The sequence below is a fragment of the Lonchura striata genome, chromosome 6, assembly GCF_046129695.1.
Source record: "Lonchura striata isolate bLonStr1 chromosome 6, bLonStr1.mat, whole genome shotgun sequence".
NCBI classification, from domain to species: Eukaryota; Metazoa; Chordata; class Aves; order Passeriformes; family Estrildidae; genus Lonchura; species Lonchura striata.
This window is the reverse complement of record NC_134608.1, coordinates 23,155,020-23,182,814: the sequence shown is the minus strand read 5'-3', so window position 1 is coordinate 23,182,814 and position 27,795 is coordinate 23,155,020. Positions and strand designations below refer to the sequence as shown.

The 27,795-nt window shown below is 44.6% G+C and overlaps 1 protein-coding gene across 3 annotated transcripts; it reads right to left on the bottom strand.

Moving 5' to 3' along the window:
• Nucleotides 1-303: 303 nt before the first annotated feature.
• On the bottom strand, nucleotides 304-27,795 carry NEK9 (NIMA related kinase 9). 3 transcript variants are annotated; one of them, XM_077784023.1, is made up of 23 exons: nucleotides 27,536-27,795; nucleotides 27,204-27,233; nucleotides 26,371-26,548; nucleotides 23,334-23,389; nucleotides 22,418-22,488; nucleotides 18,568-18,673; nucleotides 15,500-15,631; nucleotides 14,418-14,528; nucleotides 13,789-13,853; nucleotides 12,253-12,303; nucleotides 11,330-11,522; nucleotides 9,961-10,105; nucleotides 8,763-8,963; nucleotides 8,311-8,357; nucleotides 7,320-7,475; nucleotides 6,784-6,892; nucleotides 6,082-6,243; nucleotides 5,542-5,712; nucleotides 5,271-5,330; nucleotides 4,517-4,707; nucleotides 4,123-4,287; nucleotides 3,209-3,421; nucleotides 304-2,810 (listed from the first exon to the last, which is right to left on the bottom strand). In XM_077784023.1, the coding sequence occupies exons 1-23, from the start codon at nucleotides 27,722-27,724 to the stop codon at nucleotides 2,688-2,690; spliced, it is 2,925 nt and encodes a 974-aa protein (XP_077640149.1). In that variant the 5' UTR covers nucleotides 27,725-27,795; the 3' UTR covers nucleotides 304-2,687. The 3 variants fall into 3 exon arrangements, with proteins under 3 accessions (XP_077640149.1, XP_021398452.1, XP_021398453.1); XM_021542777.2 differs by lacking the exon at nucleotides 27,204-27,233; XM_021542778.2 differs by lacking the exon at nucleotides 27,204-27,233 and having other exon boundaries at nucleotides 304-2,804.

Below are 27,795 nucleotides of genomic sequence, written 5' to 3'. Positions count from 1 at the left end.
TGGCATTCAAACTGTGGAAATAAACACACACACACAAGCTCCTGACGTCACTAGGAGGAGATGTAGCAGTATGAGAAAAGAATGGGTGTTTTGTTTGGTTGTTGTTGGTTTCTTTTAATGAAGGGACATAGAAACTGACTTCTTTTTTAACCAGAGCAAAGAATCTAAAAGCCCTTTCACCCTCTTTCTATAAGCAAAATAAAATAATCAAAACCACAATGCCAATAAAACAGATTACTTTATGCATATTTCCCTTTCCTCTCTTGGAAAAAAAAGACAAGAAAAGGAGTTCAAACACAGGAGTATGAGTTTAAACATTTATTTAAACAGAAATTCCAAACCACTCCACCCTTTAACCTTTCAAAGAAAGACGACAAACTAGTTTTCAGCCAGAGTGTCAGAGCAGGCATACGTTGTGTTCCACTACAACAACTCAGTAGCAATACTAGCAGGAGACCAACACATATGGAGCTAGCACTGCAAAAAGGGGAGAAGTAAAAAGGGTTTGAAACTGCTCAAAGGCACTTCTGCCTGCCTGCCTTTCTGTTTTCAGCCCAAGACAAAGGTGCTACCTTTAAACTGCTTTTTTTGTTGCATAGCTGGCTGGTGTGAAATCTGTGGTCTGTAACAGGCACAACCTGGATAGCGTGAATCCTCTAAGGCACATATGAGATTGTGGAGCACAGGGCATCCTCTGTCAGGAGCCCTAATCCTCCACTAGATCCAAGGGGAATCCAGTCTGTGCACCTAGCTTCCCAACTGCAGAGCATTGAGAAATGAGGATAGCAGTGCACTGCAGGAGAGCGACTCTCATCAGCTTGGTGCTTGCTTATTGGACATGGCTCAGGCTCAACTTTTCAGTCCTCAAAGGCACTGTTGCATGTGACCAACGACCCTCAAGCTGGGACCCTGACCTGAGAACTGGCTCCAACGCACGGGGGGGAAAGGAGAGCATAGTCACAAGGGCAGACAAGCCTGGCTGTACCAGGGCACCTGATTCTCACCACCTCCCAGGAGGCCTCTCCTCCTGCCCTGCTTCTGGTAGCAATGGACAGGCACACTGGAACGATTCTTGCCCTGGACACTGCATTGGGAAGACAGCAATTGATTCAGCTCACAGATACTAGCAATAGGCACCAAAGAAGTATTTAAGGAGCATTACGTTACAAGCAAATGGTTTGGCATCCACCTCTAGAGACAAATGGGGAGTGCTGGATTCCCCGGAATAGTCTCTCAAAAGAAGTCTGTCAGAGGTGGTATGATACTCACCTCCAGTAGACCTAAGGCAATTCTAGTAATTTGTCATTGATTGGGATCATTTAAGCCTGATGAAACCACAGCCCCATTCTCACAGCAAAGGTGAGAGGAACTTAGGACTCCTTAGAGGTGCCAAGTAAGGCGCGGGAGGCTAGCTGCTCCCAGGGATCCTACCAATCCCATAGGCTTTACTTCAAAGTCAGTTTGCTAATAAATTTAAGGGGAATAATATTAACCTCATTCTCTAACAGAAAATGAATAAATCTTGAGCATCAGACCACGCCTCTTCCCATCTCCAATTTTCTTGGGAAAGCTTCTCACTTCTTGAAAGAAGATGAATTCCGGACTGAGATTTGATCATTCAAGGTCTTTGGGGAAGGCTACATCCTGAGACCACAGCAGTTGTGACCTATTCTGGGTAGGAAATGGCATTCCAGCTTCATCAGAACACTGAGTGGAAAACCATGGATTTTTCCCACACCCACACAGTGTAGGCACAGGGACTGAGCAGAAAAGAAGCCAAACAGGGAGCAGCTACAGGCTTGTGCCAAGAAACCAGAAACTCTGGCACCCAAACCAAGTTGAACAGCTGGAGTAAGAAATGCCTAACTTGGTCTGAGGCCCAATGTTTGGCATCTGGTTGGGAGACAGGTGGTCTGAAACCAAGAACTACAGATCCAATCTTAGATAGTCCCCACTACTGCTACGGGAAACACCTGATTCACTCATCTTGGTGCATTGCCTGGAAGTTGGAAGACCCTCAGCACCCAGAATAAAGCCTTCAAACTCTGTTTATACAGACCAGTGGATGCAGCCATATGGCCAGAAGCTATGCCTCGAGGCCAGGGACATGCTGTCTACTATGATCTCCCTAAGAGGAACATCTCCGCTGCCTCCAGAATGATACATTTGCTGGCCCCTCTGCGCCTGAGCAGAGGGAAGCAGCCTCACCAGCAGGGCCTCACCACATGGTAAGGAGAGGATCCTAGTCCTTCACCCCTCTGAAGTGAAGGCGGCGAGTCTTAGGGTTCAGCCAGCTTCCGTACAGAACATGTTTCCTCCTCTTGTCTAGAAATGCAGTGATGAATACTGGGGCCCCAAAGGCAGCTCCCAGGAAACAGTGAAACAATGAAAGGGCCACAAGCTGCTACTGGAGCCATCGCCATAATGGGGCCATTCTGCCTCATGTGCAGAATTGACAGATAAGGTACAAAGAGGAGCTGCTGCTGCTTCAATCACTGAGCTGGCCTACAGCTCAGGGGCCCTCCCCCTCTCAAACTCACTCCTAGTTCATATCAAACATACATGGGTGCTGCTCTGGAGCCTCCGGCCTCGCTCCTTGTCTGCGAGTGACCTGACGCCAGAAAAGCCGCTCTCTGCATTCGGTTAGTGTGCTGTGAAGTTAGATGGATCCCAGTGGGCTCAGGAGACTAGAGGTTGGAGCGGCACGAGTCCGTTCCCAGGAGACACCAGGAATCTGAATCCACATCAGGTTTCGGATCCACTTCCATCTCCTCTTTGGTTGTCTGTGTTCCTTTGGAATGAACCTGTACCTGTCAAAATACACAGCAGTGACCCAAACAGTGCTAGGACTAGCTGCAGAAAAGCTAGAAGCTGCACAAGGCCCAGTTTGTGTTCTCCACAGCCATTTGTTACTCTTTGCAACATATGACTGCCCATCCCTTCTCATCAGGAGAAATAAAGGGAAATCCTAGGGCCCTCAAAGAGTGGGCCATCCTCAGAGGAAACTCCTCTTGGCTTCATTCCTGTTTTGCTACTATCAGAGCCTGCATCAGCACCTAACACAAGAAACAGGCATCTTTCTTAGTCCACCAAATTCTGCTCTGATAAGAGATAGCTGTTAAAAGCTGCTTTTTTCTGCACAGCCTCCACAATCTGCAGGAGCATGGTGAGCCCTGAGCATATATACAATCAGGTGATGGATTCTCACCTGCTGCATTTCCTCCATCCTCCTGCAGAACCGCTGGAGCTGGGCACTCAGACGAATGGTTTCCTGCTGCAGCTTCTTCTGATCATCCAGACACTGTAAAACCAGGCCTCGGAGGTGTGTCACCTCCACTTGCAGAGCACCGCACATGCAGCCTGCACCAGGAGATGCATCCTTCCCTTCACCACATGGTAAGGCTGGACTCAGGCAAGTAGGCTGCAGAGACATGGAAGGAAGTCAGGCCAGGTTTAAGTGCAAGGCCAGGAGTTGTGTATGCCACAAGAAAAAAAAAAATCACGCCCAGAGTGTTATCCCAGCTTGTTCTCTGACTTGACAAACTTCTAGCCGTCAGGATTACAAGCTACTTCTCCTTCTGTATTCTGTACAAAGCCACTAGCTTCCTCCTTTTCCTGGGAAGGTTGTTCCTATCCTCCCAGCACCAAAATCCATACAGTTTACCCCCATTTCCCTAAGCACGAGATCCGTCCCTAAGCATGCTGTCCCTCCTTTGGGACAGCAAATTCCTAGAGTTAGGTAGTTTCACAGATTGTAATTTCTCATTAATTTTCTACATCAATTCTTCTTCCTACCTCACAAAAAATTATACTTTCTAAAGTTTTGTTTTCCTCTAGGCTTCTGAGCCCTCGGCTTCTCTTTTTTTTCCAACTGCATTATATACATTTTCCCACAGAACTGATCTCATTACTTTAAATCTGACTAAGAATCAGCTTGTTGTTCCCAAAAAATCCTTGAGAATTTTTTTCTTTGCAGCAACATCTCTACCACCAGCTCTCTCTTCCTCACCCAGATGAACTAGGCCAATCCAACAGTCTCTTCTCAGTTCTCCCAATAATTCAAACATTGCCATTTATGGTCCCCAAAAGCTTTCAGCCAAACATTCACTTTGATAACATTACCCAGGGCTCTGTTTTGGGCTTGTTTAATCCAACAGGCTCTTCAGAGGCCACTTTGAGTCCTTGAAGTTTCTGGTAAGGAAGAGTCTCCTTCTCAGGCTCTGAAGATGCCATGCTCAGAGGAAAAGGGCTATCAGGCATGGGGATGAATTCAGCATTCTCCAGCTCCTGGATACACAAAAGAAGCTCTCTCAGGCCTGCTAGCTTCCTGCAGGTCATTTCATCTTCTCAGTTGATGCACCAAAACCCTCTTGTGGTTAAACAGGCAGCAAGGCCTTAAGGGCTCTGTGCAACAGGCCTCTAAGAACCTATCAGAGTACCCCACAAAGGTGGAAGGGGCCACCCAGCTCTCCCAGCCTAGATCCTCATTTAAGGCATTTCTGAGAAACCACATTACCTTCCGCAGCCAGCCAGGGCAGGAGCTGCTGTCAGCACTGTTGCCTCCTTTAGCTTCTGTAGTGCTGATCCAGCCCCCCAACTCACGATCTGCTTCCATGGTTCCCCGAAAGCCTCCACTGGGATTGGGGGTTTCTGCTTCCTGTTCATTATCCTCTTCCTCTCCTCCCCCAGTTGTGCAGCTCTGAGGCACTAGCAAACAAAAGTGAAAACTTTATACTTTGCCCACCTCTGCTATTCCTGTTGCCAAAGCCCAGATGGAGCAGAGAAGATGCATAAATTTGTTCTGTATGGCCATAGTGACAGCACATGCTAGCATTACCTCCCTCAGCACTTTAGCTCCTAACACCCTCTACAGGCCTCTCCACAAGGGCCTGTGTGCAGCAGTCTTTTGCAGCTTCTTGGCCCCAGCCAACCCACAGGTGCAAGAAAGTGGACTCCATCTCTCCAGCAACTAGAGCCCCTTCTCATATCAGTTCCCTTCAGTGAATTCCTCTCAGCTTTTCCTTGTCAAATTGAAATTCCTCAACTACAAAGACCTTTCTGCACCCATTTTGTTTCTCCTGTTTCAGTTGTTGCTTCCTCAGATTTGGGCCATCCCTTCCTATGCACAGCACCAACTAGATTTCCTCCATTTGAGCTCTTCTGTGAGGCCTTTCAAACACAGAGAAACTGTGCTTCAGGACCAAACTTCATCCACTCAAGCTAACCACTGAGTGGACTTAAACCAGAGCTCCTCAGGGCATGTTACTTACCAGTACCAATGGACAGACCACTGCTGTTGGATCGTATAGTTTTGGAGTTCAACACCTTTTCTGCAAGGAGAGAAGCATGCTTTCAGTTAGAGTGCCACACAGAAGCAAGATAACACCTACAAAGCCAGTGTTGCAGGCCTATGGCTCAGAGAAGCTTGCCACATTTCCCCCAGAAATTTGGCCTGTTCTCAGGCAAGATTTATACTCTTCTGGCAATAGAGTATATCATCATAAACAAGATCTCAAAACTAAATCCTAAATTTACACTTACCAACAATGATGATGGTGTGCCAGCCACGGCATGACAGGTCTGGAACATGATGCAATGATCCAAATATTGGCCGAGGCCAGGAGGTACAAATATCTGAGCCATGAGTTCTCTCAGTTGATGTCATTGCCAGACGCCCGTTCCCGCCATTACCCCAAGCAAAGATATGGTTGTCTGAGGAGAGAGAAATTCAGGGGCTCAATTCCCTCCCTCCTTCTCAACCTGTAATTGCTGTAAGGATCAGTCTTTCTGCTGTAACTGCTATCCCAAAGTAGCTAATCCACCAGCTCCATTTTGACAGTCAGAGAACAAACCAGTAACACACCTAACAGGCAGCCACCAAAGTCAGTACTCGGCAGCCTTAGGGACAGCAAATACTTGGGGGTGCATGGGGGCAATTAACAGAGCAAGATAGCCCCAGTCTAGGAGGATTTACTTATGTCAGTGCTTTGCTGCAGGGCTGGTAAAAGAAACGATCAGTGGGAGCCAATTAACCACTCTGCAAATTAATTTTAAAGTAACCCGCTGCAAAGACCCACTCACCGTCAGTAGCAGCTATGGTGAATTCATCTCCACATGAAACCCTGATCACCTGCTTACCCCCCAAGGGGCCTCCCAGCAGGTTTATTCCCAGGTGCTTCTTATAGTCCCCAACACCAAGCTGTCCACACTTGTTGGAGCCGAAGGTCAGCAGGCGGCCTCGCTCTGCGGGGAGGAAGGAAGAGACAGTCACAGTGAGGGCCCAGCTCTGCAAGCAGACATGCAGACAGAGCACAGGCAGCAACAGCCCATGAACAGGAATGGCTCTGCTGAGCAGCCAGCCAGGCTAGAAGGGGACAGTGCCAACCAAAAGGAATGGGTTTAGTCTGGAGACACCGCCTCAGTTCCTTTTCCCACTGCTTCCCTTTTCTGATGCTGGGGGCTTGGGACTCTTCGCATTTCTCTGACTGATGTGGCTTAGGCAAAGCCTAAGTTGATCACAAATGATTCCTCTGCCAGCCCAGAGCACAATTCTTCCCAAAACTTTTTTTTCTCTCCTTTAAACAAACAGGAAGGCTGACATTGCAGCTTCAGCTGGCCAGGAAACAAGACTGTTGAGAAACAGGAATCCTGAGTTCCTGGAGCAGGCATGAACCTTGCTACCAAGAGCAAAACCCCCAGTGTCAAGAGCCAGGCTGAAAGGGCAAAGTTGCTGTAATGTAATTCAGCAACCAGCACTCAGTTCTTACTGCACAAGGCGCTCACCATCAATAGAAGCAGTGTGTGTCTTCCCTGGAGAAATGGTACGGATCTTGTAGAAGGACAGCTGCTTGGCCAAAGTAAGGGAAGTGGCATATGGCACCTCACAGTATGTCTGACAAAAGATACAGGTAAGCACAAAGTGAAAAAATCACACATTCATCAGCTAAGACCTACTCAAGCAAGCTCATGTCTGACCACAATATTAAACCTGAAGTTTAGGTTTAATGGACCTAAAATCTACATTTTAGGACCTAAAGATAGTCCTAAAACAAATATGGTAAAAAACTGCCAGAATCCATATCACTGGATAAGTCACCAGAGCAGCTCACTCTGTTTCACTACCTCAGATCTGACATAAGCCCACAGGGCAGACAGAAAACTGAGGAACAAATTGCCCCTTCTACCAATCCCAGTATCCATTGTCTTAACTGGAATTAAAGCACTGGCACAAAGGTAATGAATGCTTTGTCACAGGACTTCCATTTCCCCATATAATACAGATTGCTGGGAGCTGGAGCCAGGGATCCAAACACACTTACATCATGATTGATTATCCCTGATGTGCACTGATTCAGGCCCAGCTTGTTGAACTCATTGAGTCCACATGCCAAGACTTTGCCTGTCTGGGTAAGCAGGAAAGTTCCATCACAGCCACAGTGAACAGACACAATGTTTAAGGTCTTCGGAACATCCACCTAGGTGGAAGAAATACATCCTAAGAAAATAAAAATCCCAACACCTATTACATGGAAGCTGTCACATGAAAAACATATGAGGGTAGAGCAGTGGCACAGCTAGTCTGGACATTATCAATAGCCAACACAGTAATTTTGAATGAAGGTGTAAGAATACTATAAAGTCTGTAGCATATGAAAACTCTGGTCACAATGGAGATATTCAAGGCAGACACCAGTGACCAGCACAGGAACCTGAAATACGATGCATAGGCAACCTGGCCAGATGGGCTCTACAAACACCAAACCCAGACAGGTGAGTAGGACTGGGTTTGTGTCTGTGCCGTGTGGGTGTGAAACTGTGTGATCACAGATCTTCGGATTCCAGGCACATCCTTATTTGTTTCTAACTCCCAGTGGGTTGTAATACTCCAGTTACCTCAGCACTGTATTTCGAGAAGGTTTTTTACTTTCAATTAATCTTTAACTCATTACATTACATTCAAAGACTCGCAGTAGTTGCACTGCTGTGAGTTTCCTCTACAGGAAAGGTAAGCCATTTGGTATTTCTCACTTTTATTTCTACGACATTAAGCTGGCATTTCCAATTCCATCATGGAAATCAGAACAATGAAGCTCTAAGCTATGATGCTGTCTGGTTTGTGAGTGGTATGACTCTGCCATGATCACTAGGAGAGAAATGAAGCAAAATGAAGTGAGGAAACAAAGTTAAAATCCTTGAAAATTCTATAATGTCTCAGAAAAAAAACCTGATCCTCAGAGAGATAGTATTTCCAAACAGCAACTAATTTGAATTTATGCCCTTGCAGATTTTGAGAAGTAGTCACAGCCCTACCTTCTGAGGGGTGTAGTGATCTTCTTCTGAATCCAAGCCCAAGCGTCCTGTATCAATGAAAATACTGAAGTTAAAATGGCCTCACAAGGTGCCCATATCTAAGAACTCATATTGTCTCTCCATAGTCCCAGAATAATCTCCCTACAGAACTAGAATCTCCCTGCTCATCATCCATCATAACCTGCCAACTCTCAAGGGAATCCAACCCCACTCACAGAACCATTGGGAAGCCAAGTAGCACCCTAGAGCTTTCCAGAGTAAAGTCCTAAGACTTCAGTCTCCAGTTCCCCATTTTTACAAGAAAAGAAAGTCCCAGAGAAACAGTATTCTTTTGCCTCCAGGTTATATATACCAGGCAGTCCTCACCCAGGCCCTGCATTAAACACCTGCATGAAGCCACTTTCCAGCAGGCATGTCCCAGTGCCTTTAGGGTTCAGGGAGACTCTACCTACCATACTCTCCACAGCCCCATGTGTAGACTTCTCTGTTCCTGGTCAGCACTGCCACATGGTTATCTCCACATGAGACCTGCTCCACAGCATTGGTAAGAAAGAAATCCAGCTGCAGGGGCTCAAGCACTTCAGAGCCATAAGCCTTGTCAACGCCAATGCATCCATAATAGTCTGAGCCAAAGGCATACACCTGGCCCTCATCTACAGGACATAAGGAAAGCTTGGTCAGCACACAGGGCTCATGTTAGGCTGCATATTAACCTCTTAGGACATGATCAGAGCAACCTCTTTTCTGCAATCATCCTCTTTGGTTCAGAAGAATATAATCAGGAAACTATGGAGTCCTTTCTTGTTCATGCTAAGATGGATCTCACATGACAACCTGTAGCTACCTCAGTGCCAAAAAAACTTTGTTTGAACCTGCCAATTTCTTTAACAGTAACCCACAAATTCATTCTGTGGCCACCTGAGTTACTCCATCCTCAAAATGACCACCTGAGCTGATCTCTGTCTAATTTCTGCCTTTTCAGCACTGGCAAAATAAGCTTGAAACTACCTTTTTGAGAATAATTTCCATGGGTAAAGCAGGGTCAGATTCTTCTATAACAGACAACACCACACTTAACACATCCTTTAAAGTATGAGCAAGGTTAGAACTAAAGACACTCTAACCAGATGTCAAACATTCTGAATTAAACAGCAAATCCTAGATACACATTCTTTTTCATCACTGGATGATTCTTTCCCCACACAGTCCAAAGAGAGTTTCAAACATATCTACATTCTGGACTTCAGGCTTCACTATCTTTAGTGTGAGCATGAATGGAGGTAATACATGCACTGGTAAAAGCAGAAACTCTGCAGAGGCATGTGGATTTGTGATCAACACCCAGCTTTATCACCAAAAAGGAGCACATCCTTAGCAAAATCCCATCCTTCCTGGGAGTCAGTATCTTCCTCTGTAATAATGTTGACCTATCTCAAATGTTGAGATACAATCTATCCCAAATGTAATAATGTAGGTACTACCCTCAAAATTGAGGGAAGAGTAACATAAGGGGCTTTGTCCTTTGTGAATAAAGCTGCTTTGCTAATCTCATGGCGAAAGCAAACACCTCCAACAGCTCAGCAAAGTGACAGGACTTGTCAATGCCTACACATCCATAATAGTCCGAGCCAAAGGACTGCCAGCTCTCACCCGTGATGCACACTGTGAAATCATCCCCACAGGACACCTGGCGAATGGCCTTTCCCTGAAGCTTCTCAACATGCTTTGGCTGCCGGTAGGAAGCTCTGTCTCCATGTCCCAGCTGCCCGTGCAACTTGGTGCCCCCCTGCATATTCTGCAAGACAGAAACACCTGGTGAGGTTACACTTCCAGAATCCCAGAAACGGTGTCAATAGTTAACAGTAAAAACCAGAAGCAAACAAGAGAAGACTGCAAGGAGCAAGAGAAAATGTTCTGTCTGCTCTCAGGAAGAGACTGCCATCTCTGTTCATATACCAGGCAACAATCTCAGTGGCAGCACAGACTTTCTGGCAGTGATGCACTAACAAGGAGTGATCCAGTCTCAGGTCAGCACCTGGTGAAGAATCCCTACTCCTTGTTCATCTGCCAGGTTACAGAACCCCACTGCAGGACTGAAATTCAACCTTCTGCTTTTTTTTGAACTACTTTTCTAAATCCTAATGGCTGCAAAGAAATGCACAATGTGAAACAAATGTCATTGACGTGGCCTGACATAGCAATTATACAGGAAAATTATACAAAACAAGTAGTGTTGATGCTAAAACTATTAACAGCCAGCTGAAAGTTTTCAGTGGTTGCTCTTGCAGGAACATCCAGCAAAATACTCCAAGTTGGTCTCCTCATATTTGGATCTCTTTCCTTTCTTACTGACTTATCTTCTAACTTGTTTTAACAGATCCTGTATATCAGCATAAAAACCCCATTGAAGCTCGGAAATGGAGAACACATCCATGTCACAGACCATCTAAACCTCAGAAGACTGAATTCAATTGTTTAAAATTCATTATATGGTGACATTTTTTATTCACTTTAAACTATTCCACAATTTCCACTCATCATAAAAACCAGATCTATTTAGTATGAGATCCCTCTGCTTTCACATGGGAGTTGCCTTGCAGATGACAACTGTATTACAAAAAGGTCACTCATCCCACCCATTCTGATCTTGAAGAACCTTCTCGAAAGTCCAAAAACAGAGAATCACTAAGTCTCCATTGCATGTCTAGTAGTCAGGAATGGAATGAAGAGACATTTGACTCAGTGTTTGGGCCTACAAGACCACCATCTACAAACCTCAACTGCACAGCAAGTTTCCAAGACACTTCCTGTCACAATGGAAAATGTGACCCAGAAACACACTTGCCTTGGTAGACTTGGGTCAGCCCCAAATCAGATGGCCTCAGTGTCCACTGCAGTCAGAATTCTCCCTTTCCAAACTTCCTGCCCATCTGATTCAAACAGGCTCATGAATGGTCAGCAGTAGATGTGAACCCTCCTCTCCCACTCTTACCCCCTTCCTGCAGCTTGTCTCACTTACCACCCAGGTGTAGAGCTCCTTCTCCACCGTCACCACAGCAAAGTGAGTGTTACCAGCACACACCTGGCGGGCACTGCAGCCACTTTTGATGGCATCCAGCTTCTGGGGGGTGGACTTACCACCACCCCAAACATACACCTCACTAGTGCGTGAAGTCACCACAGCAATGGGAGCCTCGTTCATGGTACTTGACCTGCACAAGAAACCCCCCACAAAACATATGCTTTTATGAGTTTGCATTCCCTGTCATCACCCATTTTTCTGCTGTTGTCTAGCAGTTTCCTCTTCACAACCATTCATGGTTTTTATTTTCAAAAACTGTTTTTCCAGCAAACTGTGAACAGCCCATGAACTGGGACAACTTCACCTAAGGTGCTCAGATAGTGTTAATACTTCCAAATTTATGAGGAAAAACGGTCAAATTCTATCTGATAAATAATAGAACACCTATACAGCTATAACCAGCTATACATGTCACAGAAGCTAACTGCTTCACAGAGCAACCCTGCTTACGGGCTTGCTGGGAACTGTGCTGAAGCTCTGCTATGTCAGGTTTTACATAAGATATTTATATTAATGTAATATTCATCATTCAGTCATATTCCTCCTGCTGAAGGGAATCTGTGTGAAAGAAGAGATCTACATTACAACTCAGATATGTAGGCTGTAAAGATACTCAGGAGAACAGATTAGAGGCTGATGGGACTTGCTGAGGTACAGCTCCAGCCATACAAATAAGTAGGATATAAAAGGCAGAGTAAAACACAGGACAGTAAGCATGCAACTGCTGTGTCAAACTTCTAGCATTCAGGGATCTTCTAAACGACACAATTCCATTAAGGTTGTCACAGGCTAACACTCAGTTCCCCTCTGGGGAACTGTTCACTCCATACTTCCTTTCAAACACATGTCTAAATAATTACCTTGGTCGCTTATTTGGCCCATTAAGCAGCGTGACTTTCTCTTCCATCTCCCTGCCAAGGGAGAAAAAGGATTTTAGGAAACAGCAACATTGCTCTATGCAATTTACTGACAAGCAGCACACACTGACTATTTTTCCAATAAAATGCTGCTGCCTCTTGGAGGAAACCTGGCAGCTGTTTACCAGCTTGCAGCAATACACAGTAAGTAGGGCAGAAGTAATGTAGCACACAGCTAACAACATTCTAGAACAGCTGAGGACAACAAACTATGTCTGTATTAAAATGCAGCAGCCAACCAATACCCATATTGCACAAGAATAACCTTAAAAGGCTAAATATTATCAGGATTTGGGCTTTTACCAATGCCTATAGTGAGACAAAACTCAAACTCGGCTGATCACCAAATAAAAGAGTAAAGGACTAAGGACTAAAGTCTGCTGCTCTCTGTAGCAGCCAGAGGCCCTGCAAGGCCTCCCTGGCAGTCACTTGCTGAAGATAAGAAATGCCTAGCCATGATGGCTGGACCAAAGAAGGTCCCCTTCCGCATTCAGACCCTTGTTATCTCTCTCTAAGACCATAGGTCATATTCACCTTGACCCTGGCTATTGGACAATTTCCAGCACCTCTGTACCCTATATAAACCCCATTTCTGCCCAGTTCGGCAGAAGAGCTGTCACTGAACCCCTTCACAGGAGCTGCCAATAAAGGCACTGCTGTGGAACCGCATACAGCCTTCTCCTCTCTCTTCCTATGTGTCTGCCCGTGGCACTTAGCAAGCTAAGAGCTGAAATCACTAAAGAGCTGAAATCACCAAAGTGCTGATCTCTCTAAAGAGCTGAGCTGCTTGCTAAGATTGCTCACGGCTGGGAGCTAGCCTGAGTGACCTGGACAGGTTGTGCTTATCAGCCCAGCACTATCCAGGACACCTATGACTGCCCGGGATCGGACGGACCCTGGGAGCCCCAGGCCAAAAGAGTTCCCAAATAAACCAGACTGGAATGAAAACAGCCCAGAATTACTGTCCACTGTTCATGACAAGATAGTGTGTGCAGGCTGATGGTCAAACTAAGCTAAAATGGGCAACTTTCAATGCAAGTCTCTCCTGAAGAGGGAGGCAACAAAAGGAAAAAGAGTCTCTATACTGAATGATCCATGTATTTTGAATATATATATTCAAAATGGCTTTTTCCAATGACTGCACGAGGATTTCTGCAACTCTTCATTCTTAAAAATTTAAAGAGTAAAAAGAAGCATTCCTCAAAGAGTCTCAGAATGGAGTACCTCAAGGTTCTCAACACAACAGCTTCTAAGGATGCAGAGACCTTTCCCATGCACCAACAGAACATCAGATCAGAAGACAAGACTGTAAAAATGCACATTTCCCCTAAAGAAAATGAAGTACTCAAATATCTGCCTCACATCAGCCTAAATTCACTTAAAGATGTTGCTATGAAAGCATAAGCACCACCAGTCTGCACAAACCCTCCTGTTTTCCCTGTCAGCCATCTAGTTTTTCAGGCAAGGCCATCTGATTACCTCCTGCGTTTGCTGAGAAGGGGGTGTTCAAGCAATTCATCTGCAGTGGGTCTCTTTTCTGGGTCCTGAAAGAAGGAAACAGCAAGTAGTTCTCTGGGAAATACTCATTATCTACAACAAAATCTTGGGCCAGAAGTTCTCACTCAAGCCTGCATGGACTTCTTTTATTGACTCCCTTCAGACGGGAAAGGAATTAATTGAGACATTTAGAATAAACAGGGACAAATACTACGGATGTGCAGAAGGGACTTGCATGCTCCAAAGGTATAAATACTATGTTTGCTTTCAATAAATTAATTCCCTACAGAAAGATAGAGCCCTAAGAGACTGTACTGAGATGATGCTCCTACCTTCACAGCACTGCATTAAGAAATAATTCCTTCTGCCAGCCCATTAAATAGTTGTGATCAGAGTAAACCCAGCACACCTCCAGAGCCTGCAGAACTGAGACAAAGCTTTCAGAGGACTGCAGAAAGCCCAACCTTAGTGATGCCTCAGGTCTCACAAAAATTACCCTGCATCAAACAGCTCACATACTGAAACAGGCATGTCATTCCCTTTCAGCCCTGAATTCTGTGGCTGAGACAGCTGGGAATGGGTATCTGAAAGTTAGAAAGTATTTCACCAACCTGATCAAGGCAGGAGTTCACCATCTGGATCAGCTCCCAGGAGTAGACAGTGGAATCAACCTCCATGGCACGATTTCCCTGTACAATCTTCACACAAAGGTTCAAGGGATTCTAGGCAGAAACCAGAAACCAGTCATAATGGAACCAAACTGGACAATGTGTCCAATGGAGAGAGATGCTATAGCCTCCCATTATTTTCTTCCTCCATCTCTGATCAGGAATCACCCCTCTTCTTCCCTGCCTAGCAGGTTCTCCAGAACTCTAATAACAATTCCTACAGAAATAGTACCTCTAATAGCTAGGCCTTAGTGGCAACATCCAGCTTTTCACCAAATTCTCTAACAGTGCAGGGAGACCAGGCTTCTCTTTGCATGAAATCTCCTATGTGGCATATTGCCATTGAACACAGCACAGCAGCAAAGTTGCTGGGACTTGAGAGCCATCACTGGAGAAAGTCAGGAAAGGATGGTATTTTCACACCTTCTCCTTCAGGGTTACAAAAAACAACTAGCAGCTTTTCCCATCATATGGCACAAGCTACCAAATCAGCCAGCAATGCTCCTTTCACCCTCCCCTATGCCAGCTTGACCAAAGTTCTATTGCAATCAGGTTTTGAAAAAGAGTAACAGGATTAGATCCTGTGAAATGTGGATACCGGAACCTTTTGCTACAGAATGCTACACAGAAAATTCACAGCTAGTAATGCTAAAAGAGCAAAAAGACTACATAGTCACAAACTTCCTCCTTGTAGTGAAAAGGATACTTCGTTCAGGACCATGATACAAATCAGCACTGTTATTATTCTGCATCTAGTAAACATGGATTGCAGACAAGGGTGGGTTTGGCAGAAGCCAGGGAGGCTGCTGCATGAAGGCAGAAAGGGAAACCTGCACAAAGGGTAAGGGGAATCCTGCAGACATTTTCTCTGGCTATAGCTGTCACTCTCAGGCCACTGTTTTTTTGATTAGTGGATTTAAACAACAACGAAAGAAAAACATGACTGAAGAAAGCTATGAGCTGAGTGTGAATCTTAGGACAATAAAAAATAAGGTTATTCAGTCCATTCTGGTTGGCAGACTTACAGTAGCATCAAAGGTCCTCTTCAGAGTAAGCAGCTCAAAGATGACACAGCCCACAGCCCAAATATCTGATTTGAAGTTGTATTTCACACCCTGGCAGAGTTCTGGGGACATGTAATATGGAGTTCCCACCAGCTAGGAAAAAAAAAAAAAGCATTTAAAAATCAGAAATTATCCAGCAGCTTTCAATTCAGGAACTCTGTTCACACAGGACAGAGCTAGACACAGCACTGAAGTGATACACCTCCCTAATATGCTGGAGGGATGGGAACAATAAGCATACTTTTCCTCCGGTCATTCACAAACCTGTCTGGCCCTGAGCTTCCTAAAAGATCCTAGACACCTCTCTTCTCATGTACCTGACGTGGTACAGACTTCTCACTAAAATAATAGTCAAAAAAATCACAGCAAGGACTTTCCCCTCTCTTAAATATACAGCATTTAGGGGTAATCAGGGCCTTATGTACTGACCAGGAATATGGAAACCATCACATGAGGCTGAAGAAAAAAAGGATCTAGCAAAGCTTCCAAATACAGATGCCAGACTTTAGCTATGGAGCCACTCTGATCACAAGATAGTGCCAGGACAAAAGCTGCTCTGTCTCAAACAAAAATAAGGGTTCCTTTTGGGTCCAGTATGTAGAAAGCTGGCTTGAGCCCCACCCAAAAGACTTTCACTTCAGAAGTGGACTTTCCTGAGCAATTGTTTTGTTTAGAATGAACACCCCCACCACACAAAAAATCCAACCCCCTGTACATAAATACAAAGGTCTCCCAGGTACTGCAGAAGTAGTGGCTTAGCTCAAAGTCACAACAAGGAGACACGGAACAAATGTGATAAAAGATGTAAGAATTAAGCTTCCAGATGAATTGAGTTCACTCCTTAGAAAGAAACTTGACAGCAAAACAAAATAAGAGAGAATTTAGAAAAAGGAGAAATATTTATAGATGACCTCTTTTCAACTCTCTCAGCAAAGCTCCAAGGAGCTTTACAAAGCCTGCCCTTCATGAGACTGCAAGTACACCGGTACCTAATGGGCACATTCAGAGTCTGCCATCCCCCTCCCATTTCCTGTCACAGAGCGTGACCGCCACAGAGGTATGCGAGTCCCAGCCACGGGAAGGTTTAGAAGCCCTGAGATTCTGAGTATCATGCAGAGAACTACGACACTGCACCTAAACCTTTTTTAAGCAAAGATTAATGTGATTAATGTAAGCTTTCTGTAAGACAGATGTATTTTCTGTATCTTCTTTGGTAAATGCTAAATTAAGAAATCGGTGTTAAGTAAGATGTGAACATTCTACAAAATCACAATTTGACTGCTACAATTACAAATACTGATAACAACGTTTTACACTCATTTCCCAAAAAATTATTTCCAGTCTGTCACTGGTCATTAGGTTACAAACTGAGCAACTAGACCAGAGCATAGAAAACATATACAAATCAAAATATGGTTGAAGGTGTGTAGTTCAAAATTTTTCATATGTGAAAAAGGAAAAAACAATGCTTGCAGGTGTAGTAGGTATAGATTAATACAGACAACACAAGCAAACACAAACCTGGAAATTCACAGCACAAACTGAACTGCCTCTGAAATTCAGAAGGCCATGAGAAGTGTGAGAAAACAGAAGTGGTCCTACTGCAGCCCAGCCTAATGAAAGCTTTATGCAGTAGCCTTGAGTTCCCTCTTACAGTGGAACTGCACAATAGTGCTCATGTTCTGGAAGGGGACTGGCAAGTATCCTAACAGAACACATCCTAACAGAACACTAGCATCTGGCATTAAATTGAATGATACAGGCTGGTAATAGGAAGTGTGAGCTGGCTTGTATCCCAAACTATAATAAAGGCTTTAGCAGACAGGAACCTCAGAAAATGTCTCCCTTTCCAAGCCTAACACTCACCACAGAAATTAATGGAGCTCAGAAATCCAAGCTGAACCTTTTAGGTGCCTGCAATACAGCTTACCCTGTGCCATAACTGGCAGCAAAAATGCTTTCTGGTAGGGTCTGGAACAATGCCAAGCTTGACAGCCTTCTGGTAGAATTAATCTCTCCTACAAAGCTTTGTCCCCTTCAGGAACATTACCAATAAACCATACATCTGGTTACCAAAAGAAATACAAGTGCCTTTCTTGCTTCTTCACAATCCAGTTCAGAGCCTGAATATTAACGAGATTTGAGACACACCTATGGCACAATGCAATGTCAGGTATGCACATCCAAGCTATCTCAGATCCACCTGAGGCAAAATTTACCTGTTAGTATAGCAGCATGACAGAATTAATGGAATTTGTTAAGCTGGCCTTAACTAGCCCAGAGGCAGAGCGTTGCTCTGATGTGACTATAATGCTGTCTCTGACCTTCAGCCTGCACTGCCTTCATGTTACACAGATTCACCTTTAGAAGTGTACCATGCCTTGGGGAAAGAAGAGAAGTGCTCTCTAGCACAGCTACACTAGCTCGGGTACAATTCTATTCCCATAGTGGCACCTATCTTTAGTCTACTGCTGCTTTCCAGAGAGACAGAACTCCAAAAGGTAACCCGGGAGCAAGGATAACTGTAGGCTCTAACACACTCAGCAAATATGGCAAAGTTAGTGAGACAAAGTTAGGAAGTAAAGTTGTAGCAAGGTGGGTGCCAGTCTCCCTGTAACAAGTGACAGAATAAGAAAGAATGGCACCAAGTTGTGCCAGAGGATGTCTACATAAAATACTAGGAAAAATTTCTTCACTGAAAGGGCCAGGCATGATGCCTGAAAAAGTAGCTGAGTCGCCATCTCTGTAAGTGTTAAAAAAGAAAACAAACTGTGGATGCAGCACTTGGGGACATGGTTTAGTGATGAACACAGTGGTGCTGGGTTAACAATTGGACTCAATGATTTTAGAGGTCTTTTCCAACCTTAATTCTATGATACCATAGCACTGAGGGAAATTGAGAGGTGAGGGAAAGGAAAGTAACAGAAAACAAGCAGCAAGAATGTACAGCATCCCTGGTCTTCTGCAAGGCATGCAGAAAGGAAAGAATGACACAACTCAGTTTGCCCACAAAGATGGCAGATACTCACAGTCTCAGCCATAGAGTACTCAGAGTTCAGCTTCTTTGCCAACCCATAGTCTCCCAATTTAATCAGGTTTGCCTTGGTTAGAAAGATATTTAATGTCTTTATGTCTCTGAAACGATAAAAATAAATTCAAACACTCAAATACGCTTCAGATTTCACAGTTTTCCACAGATTACTATATTTTCCCCCCAAAATGAGCCACTTGCTACTCCGCCTGCACTCCATCACACACATGTACACAGAGTTTTCCAAAGGCAATTTTGCTCCAAGTAACTGCAGTTATCCATGTTTTATCACATTCCCCATCAAACACAACACAGTTTGAAAAGCTCAGGCTCAGACACCTATGTAAAGGCCACTGATCAAAGATAGTTCTTTCCCCCTCTCAGTTTCTTCTAATATGAAGGTCATTGAGCAAGTCTTATTTTTTCTAGTTTTATAAATAGACCCAAGCCAGGAGACGCTGAGCTCACTAAAAACATAAGTGTAAGTATGAATATGTATGTATGCAAATATAAACACATACACGAAGGGTGTGAAACAGATGCCACTCAAGAACTCAAGCATAATGTCCTTATCCCTCAAGAAGAACTCTTTATAACATGACATAGAATTCTAGCCCATGAGTTGGCTGGGCTAATTGAGAAGGTTTTAGTCCAGGTTTGAAGGGGGAAGGAGATACGACCAGGCTGGTTAGACAGGAGCCTGTGGGCTGCATGCCAGTGCTGGGGATGACATCAATAGCCCAGGTGAAGTGCATCTGCTCTGATGCACACAGTGTGGGTAACAAACAGGAGGACCTGGAAGCCACCGTGCAGCAGGAAAGCTGTGACATAGCTGCCATCACGGAAATGTGGTGGGGGGGACTCACATCACTGGAGTGCTGCAGTGCAGCTCTTCATAAGGGACAGGCGAGCCAGGGAGAGGCAGTGGGGTGGCTCTGTACATTAGGGAGTGTTTCATTAGGGACCGCACAGAGCCCAGGGTCAGGGACAATGTGGCTCAGTGCCTGTGGGTGAGAATCAGGGAGGATCACCCAGCCAGGATGAAGAGCCAGATGGGATACCACAAGCAGCTGGCTGATGTTTCATGATCACCAGTTTTTGAGGGAGATTTTAACCTGCTGCTTGTCTGCTGGAAACTCAACACAGCAGAGAGGAGGCATGTTCCTGGAGGGTGTGGAGATAAATTCCTGACACATCTTGTTAGAAAGCCAAATGGGGCAGTGCCTGCAGTTTCTGAACAGAGAAGGGCTGGTGGGAGATGTGGTGCTTGGAGGTCGTCTTTGGTAGTGACCACAAAATGACAGTTTTCAATTCTTGGTGAAGTAAGGAAGAGGGTCAACAAAACCTCTACACCTTGGAGTTCTGGAGGGCAGACTTTGGTCTTTTCAGGACACTGGTTCAGACAGTGAAACTGCTTGGGAAACTGCTCTTAAAAACAAAGGGGTCTAGGAAGACTGAACATACTTTAAGAAGGAAATTTTAGAGATGCAGGAGCAGGCTGTTGGAGAAGCTGGCAGCCCATGCCTTGTGTAAGTGCGTTCTTTCCTGGGTTAAAAACTGTCTGGGTGGCTGGGCACAGAGCGTGGTGGTGATGGGTGACACATCCAGTTGTCAGTAAGTAACCAATGGGGTTCCCCAGAGCTCAGTGTTGGGGCTGGTCCTGTTTAATATCTTTATCAATATTTTGAATGAGGGGATTGAGTGCACCCTCAGTCAGTTTGCAGACAGCACCAAGCTGGACAGGAGTGCAGATGGGCTGAATGGTAGGGTAAGCTCTACAGTGGGATCTAGGCAGGCTAGATTGATGGGCTGAGGCCAATTGTGGAAGTTCAGTAAGGTGAAATGTTGGGTCCTGCACTTGGCCACAACAGCCTGCACAGTGCTACAGGCTGGGGGCAGAATGGCTGGAAAGCTGCGCAGCAGAAAAGGACCCGGGGAAGCTGGGCAACAGCAGCTGAACATGAGCCAGCGTGTACCCAGGTCACCAAGAAAGTCAGTGGTATCCTGGCCAGTATCAGAAGCATCTCCAGCAGGACCAGGACAGGGATTGTTCCCCTCAGCACTGGTAAGGCCATACTTCTAGACCAGTTCTGGGCCCCTCACTGCATGAAAGACATTGAGGGGCTGCAGCATGTCCAGAGAAGGGCAACACAGCTGTGATGGCTCTGGAGCACACGTCTGATGAGAAGCAGCTGAGGGAGCTGGGGGTGTTTAGCCTGGAGAAAAGAAGGTTCAGGGGAGACCTTATCACTCTCTACCACTGCCTGAAAGGAGGTTGCAGCAAGATGGGGATCAGTCTCTTTTCCAAGGTAACTGGTGACAGCTGTCACAAGAGGAAATTGCCTCAGGACACACCGGGGGAGGTTTAGGTTGGATATCAGAAGAATTTCTTCACAGAAAGGGTTGTTAAGCATTGGAATGGGTTGTCCAAGGAAGTGGTAGAACCACCATCTCTGGAAGTGTTCAAGAAACAACTAGACATGGCACTTAGTCCTATGGTTTAGTTGACATGGTGGTGTTCAGTTGGACTCCTGAGATCTTGGAGGTCTTTTACAACCTTATGATGCCATGATTCTATGACATATTATGCCCAAGAGATCAAAAAGCTGATGGCTGCAAAAACTCTGAACCCCAAAACTGATAGAAAACACTCTCTTTCAGACAGAGTAATCTGTGTGTAGTTTCACAGATCAACAAAAGAGGCTGGAAATAGAGAGGAAGCCCCCGCAGCATGATATGCTTTTCACAGCCAACACTTCATAACACCCACTTTTCCTAACGTACCATCAACAACTTCCCAGTGTAGATCAGGAAAACATCAAGTAAAGCAGCACTTTGCATTCATCCACTTGGGGCATCGCAAAGTCCTGGGTCACTCTGACAATGTCTGCAGCAGAAGGAAATCACTGCAAACATTTAAATAATTGTTCAATTCATTATTATGGAAGGATCTGGGGCCACATATGTTTAGAGGTGGTAAGCAGGAAATCACTGCAAAGCAGGACAGACATGGCATCTGCTTCAGGCCAAAAACTTAGGCACTACTTTGCTGAGTGTAGGCTACCAACCCCTCATTAGCAAGGCTCAACAACTACTAAAGATTCAGAATGGCAGCAGCCAGGATGCTAAACTACAGAAAACATCCTCACACAGCTATGCCCGTAAGTTAGTGCAGCACATGATCCAGCTGTGCTGGAAGTGGTTGTCTACATGTGCAATACTCCCCAGAACATCACAGCCTCCTTGAAACACATATATAACACAATTTATTGATTGCAACAGAAAAAGGTAATTAGCTACACATTAAAACCTCAGAATAACTGTCAAAATTACCACCACGAGATAACAGACTGTACTAGCTCCTTAAGTAACAGGCCAAAGAAATAAGATTCAGACAGGACAAATCATCACATGGGTTACATTAGAGCAATGGACAAATGCAGTCTTCATTAGCCTCCAGGAATTACAGAATGATGAACACATGGGCTTGCAGCTATTAACTGTGGAACAGGTTGGAAGTACCTTTGGCCTGTGGTAAATGCTCCTCCTACCCACTTTAACAAACATCATTTATGTGTTATCACAATAAAGGGCAAATTTACTTCCTTCCTATGTGGATAAACTCTTTGTTCACACAGCTGCAGTTCCAATTTCAAATACGAGACTTCCTGCACATTTATCACAAGATGGTTTCTAGCCCAATAAAAAAGGGATTCTTAACATCTAGGAGATCCTATTACACTGTGGAGAGAAGCTTGGTGCTTGCTTTAAACAAAGAAGCAAAGAAGTTCTTCACTCACCCCCATGAACTGCACTGGTTACCTCAGCTTTCTGCATGCCACACTTACCTGTGAAGAATTCCAGCTCGATGAATGCAGCTCACGGCTGATGCAATTTGAAAGAGATACCAAACCACCATCTGCATAGGTAGGAATATAAGCATAATGTGAGGCTCAAAAAAAATTTAAAAACCACAAAACCCTACAGTCCCTGTCACACTGAGGCACAGCAAGAGGGCCTGGCCATACCATTCAGATGCCCTTTCAGGAGTATGAAAATTTTAGAATTTCCTGGTTTGGAAAGCTCTAAAAAAGATATTTCAATGGTAGATTGTTCTACTTCCATTCATAGTGTCTGTCCTGACAAGCATTATAGATCCAATAAGTGAAGACTTGAGAATGACAACTAATGACCACTGGGGAAACATCTATAGTTGTGCTCTTCAAAATATTAATTGGGACCATTAAATACTCAACATGAGCCAGGAAGCCTTAGAAGTCACTATATAAGACAAGTATGTGGAATCATTAATCAGCTCACTAGGCAGTGAAAGCAGACAGCAAAACATAAGTTTAAATAAAATAAAGACAGAAAAAGAGAAGAGTAAGATAGATTCAAGGAAATTATTTGGAAAAAAACCCCTACAAAATTATTAAGAAGGGAGAGAAATAGAGAGCCCACTAGGAAGAAACATAGAAAGAAGTTTAAAAGTTAAATGTTTGTCAAGATGATAAGGTGAAGAAAGCCAGCTCTTTTTCATTATTCCTCCCTTGGAATTATACATTGCTTATAGAGAGTTTAAAAGGAAAAGAAGATGTCTCAGATAGTCAATAAATGCTCGCAATATTGAATGAGAAGCAGCCCCCAGATAAACCCAGAAATTCCCCACCATCACAATGAAAAATAATTGAAGAAATACTCAAACCTACAGATTGACAGAACATTAGGCCAGCCCCACTGCTCCCTCAAACCACTCCAAATTACCTCTTCTTCAAATAACTTGTCTTTCTGTCGCAGAATCTTATCGTAGAGGTTCCCTCCTGTAATTATAAGTGAGTGAGAAAGACAGGTTCATCTTAGTTAATGGCAGCAGTTACTCTGTTCAAGTGCTGCTGGGAATACTCTAACCCCCTAAGAGATCTGATTGATCACAACTCTCTCACAGCATTCTTCACTTAAAACTGGTCAGGTACTCACAAAATTAAGTTTTTCTTCCATCGAAGAACTTCAGTATTTAAGCCTAAGCAGAGATGACTCTTTAACACCACCCTTTAATACTCTCTGAAAAGCAAATCAGTAAGCTCAGCCAGCAGACCCTACTTTTTTACTTATTTTTTGTAAGTGCTTCTTGAGGTGTGTAAACATGTATTAGCTGTACACCAAATCATGTGAGATTGTCCTGCTCAGCATTATATATACAAATTATACATTAAATAAGAGAAAGAAAACAATTTTTTAAAGTCAGAGTAGTCCCTGAAAGAACAATTTACTGTCTTTCCCTACCTCCTTCTCTGGCTCTGATTGGCCTCCCCTTTATCTGCCCTGCCAAATACATTGCTGCAGAATTCACAAAGCACTGACAAGAGCAGTACCACTAACAGAAGCCTGAAATCAGCAGAAATCTTTGGTGCAGCCCATGACTTCAAGAGAGCAGACTGAAAATCAAAGAGAGCTAAAACAAATTATGCTGAGGGTTGCAGGTAGAGAAACTAACTCCCTGTCAGATCAGTACCCAAACAGTAAATCCCAAAACTCTGACCACCTCCTGTTTCTATTCCAATTCCCAATTATCATATATTATGTCCTAATTGTAATGGATCACCAGGACCATTGCCATGGTGCAAGACAGCTTTAGGATGCATAATTTCTATGGACATGTCAAGTGGCAAAATCCTTTGTCTACTTGAGGACTTAATTCAGACCTCCGTGTTAGGAATATTTTCTAATTAAGATTCCTGTCACTTAATTTCTTTTCATTCAGCCTTGCTGTAACTTCTCAACATTTCTTTATTCTGTTTTATGTTCGTGTTTACAAAGTAACTACAAACCACTCTTCACATGCACAATTTAAGCAAAGTATTCACTTCTGCCTCTTCTTCTGAATGTCTTTTCTAACCATTCAAACTTTGCAGGGTTTTAGTCAATTGTGTTCTTCATCTCTCTTTTTTTCCCATCTTTTTTGTAGCTTTTCTGAACCAAAGAGCAGCATGATAGGTACTACATTGCCAAAATCCTACCCAAGGAGACAAGTTAGCTCTTGACTCAAATAACCAATACCTCTCTGCACACATACAAAAACAATATTAATTTTGTATTTGTTTCATCTAATCACATCTAACCTTCCAACATAGGTTATTCTCTTTTCAATTACTATACTTTATAGGATATTTCGTCCCCAGTGTATTTCATTTGTATTCACTGATGTTATCCCTTGGTAAATCCAAGTCTTACAGTACCATGATATACACATGGAACTGAAGGCAAATAAATCCATAACTTGGCTTCGTCCTCTGTAAAATAGGGACAACATTTGCTGAAATTTGAAATTATTTTCTAGATCTTCAGAACAGATAAGCCAACTAAACAGTAAAACCTTTGGATTCTGAGGAGTGCCTGACAGTGACTAGTCCAGGTTTACTTTAAAAATTACTCACAAATTATCTTGGGCTTGTACATTGTAAAAAAAAAAAAAAAAAGCCAAATAAACAACTATTTATGCACTGGCAAAACCACCATATGAAAGTTCAAACAAGATTTCCTCTTTCTTATGTCCCTTGTTTTCTACCATTCAGACACATTCAGGCAATACCAGCTATACACTCATCTCCTGGTTATTATCCCAAAGCCAACAGAGGCATTCACAAATGTGCACAGACATCAATACTATGCAGCTTCCCTCTATGCCCTCCAACAAATTTATCATGGCCTCAGGCATGTAGTCTTTTCAGGGCAAGTAAGTAACTGACACAGAGAGAACCCCTAAAATAAAAGGTGCCTCAAAGAGCTAACATTCCCCTATGTTTGCACTGGACTCCACCCTCCATAAGAACAAAAAGCAGAGAAGAAAAACCAGCTTTGGCCAAGCTGCCAACCAGGGTGTCTGACACCCTTCTAAAGGGCCTTGCACAACTCTGTTGTGCACTCCAACCTGCTCCAGTGAAAGCCATCTCTTGTATAAGGTGATCACAATACAATTATACTCTTACCAGCAAGAAAAGTTTCTACCAATGAGCCAAGGCACCAGATACTTTGCCTGGGGAGCTGTCCCACTCACACCCCACACTGCAGCTCCAGGCACATTCCTGTTCCAGCAGTGTCAGCTGTGTATGGGCTCCTCTTCCTGCCATCTAAGAACAGCTGCTAGTCACAACCTCATTGCAAATCCTTCTATCACTCCATCCAAGCTAGGACTGCTTTCCCTGCCAACTCCAAACACCACCACCTGAGCTACTCTTGGACAGAATTTTAAAACTTTCTCCACCACCAAAAGGACCAGGTTGTTGTTTGGGTTTTTTTAATAGTAAATGCAAAAGCTGAAAGCAGAAAGCGGGAAAAAGTCCTGACTGCAGTGTACCATTACATTTTTAAGCTCTGATTTATAATTGCCAAATTCTAAACCTATTTAAGTGACAGTACTGAAAAACAGCCCCGCTCAGTACTGGTAGAGATGCCCAGATAGTGTCCTGGTCTTTTCCCACTGCCCTCCTAAAAGAACACAGCAAAGTGCACTGGAAGTGTTTATCACCAATAATCCACTCCTTTCAATGCACCAGCCATTCAGAAAACTCAAGAAATCATCAACTGCATAGACTGCCTCCACTAACTACTGGGCTCCTTTTTTTAGCACCTGAGACACAAATGAGAGGCGTTCTCAATCTCTTCTTCAGGAGCTATGCAGCAGAATTCACTGCCACTCCTTTGCTCTCCAGATGACACCCCAGAAATACTTGCTGCAGGCTCTGCAGGAGGTGACCCAGACACATGGCAGCTGCCTGTTCATGAATGGGAGTAGGGATCTCACCATTACAATACTCCAGCTCAATCAGGAGTGTGGTGTTATCCATGAAGTGATTGTAGTATGCGATGATGTTCTCATGCTGCAACAAAGCCAGGATAACGATTTCGTTCAAAGCATCACGACGCTCCTTTTCTGACAGCCGGGTCAGGTCCACCTCTTTCCACACTACAAGTGAGTCATCCTGAAACATAAAAACATCCTTCAATTAAAACACACTGTTATGAAGAAAACAGTATGTGTGCCTTTATAGAAGGAAATTAGAATAGCAGGAAAAGTAAAAGACTTTCCTGTCTCTTACAGATTTCAGACAAATATTCTTCACAACTTAAGTTCTGAGGTTTTAGTTTGTCATTAGAAATAGTGATGGCTGAAGCCATCTTGCTTGCTGGCCAACACTCACTCTGGGGGTAAGGGTGGGGGAAAAACCAAAACGAAAACACCAAACCAAGGGAAAGACACAGGATTTGTTTTATTTCAATAAATACTAAACTTACTCCACAAAACAAACCCAAAACAAGCCAATAAGGAAACCAGAATGTATTTAGATTTAGCTTGCCCTTGTTAGGCCCACACACGTTGTCAGCCATGCTATGAGTGACCTCTCAAGTGAACAGTGTACACTTACACCCGTGCAAGCCATGGCATCTCAAGGTGGCCAGAAAAAAACTGAAGAACTTTCCTTTGGAACTAAATCAAGCATTTTTCCTTGACAGCCACTGAAACCACAACTACAACTGAACTGAATGGTATTAAACGAATCGGGGGCAATAGGAGAACTGGCTTTTCATCCAGTCTCCCCTGATTACACTGAAATGCTGAGCATGTGAGAGAGTTACCTGTATGAGATGACCCCATGTCCCCTGTAACTGGAACAAAACACAGAAAAATGAGTTGTCTGTTACTAGTGTGAGAGGAACCTCTGCATCTCCCTGCCAAACTTCAGGGGAGCCAGGGACTGGCAGTGCCCAAACGCCAGAAAACCCAGACCCTGCAGCCTCGGACATGAGGGCTGAAGTTGTCACTTCGTACCCGGGCTGTTCCCAGAGCGGTGCAGGGGGTGTCACCCTGGGGCTGTGGGTCACCCGGGGCCGAGCCCTGCTGCGGCTATCGGGCAGCGGCCCGGCAGCGGCACGGAGCCCTCCTCCCGCCGCCCGGGCCGCCCACCCACCTCGGTGCGGCGGTACAGGGTGGCCTCGCCGAAGGCGCCGCGGCCCAGCGTGCGGATGGGGATGTAGTGCAGCTCCTCCTGCTCGCCGGGCACGCCGCCGCCGCCGCGGGAGCCGCCCCTGCCCGAGGACTCGTTGCCGAAGTCGGAGCTGATGGAGTCGCAGTGCCGCTCGTACTCGCCCAGCGACATGGCGACGGCGGCCCCGCTCGGCCCGGCGCTCCCTCAGCGCGGCCCCGCGGGCTCCATGTCGGCTCCCACGG

Coding starts and splice junctions, on each gene's coding strand:
- NEK9 (XM_077784023.1), bottom strand. CDS start 27,724: ATGTCGCTGGGCGAGTACGAGCGGCACTGCGACTCCATCAGCTCCGAC. Junction 7,476..8,310: donor ATCACTACACCCCTCAGAAG/GTAGGGCTGTGA, acceptor TCTTCCACCTAG/GTGGATGTTCCGAAGACCTT. Junction 3,422..4,122: donor AGCCCAAAACAGAGCCCTGG/GTAATGTTATCA, acceptor ATGTCTCTGCAG/CCTACTTGCCTGAGTCCAGC.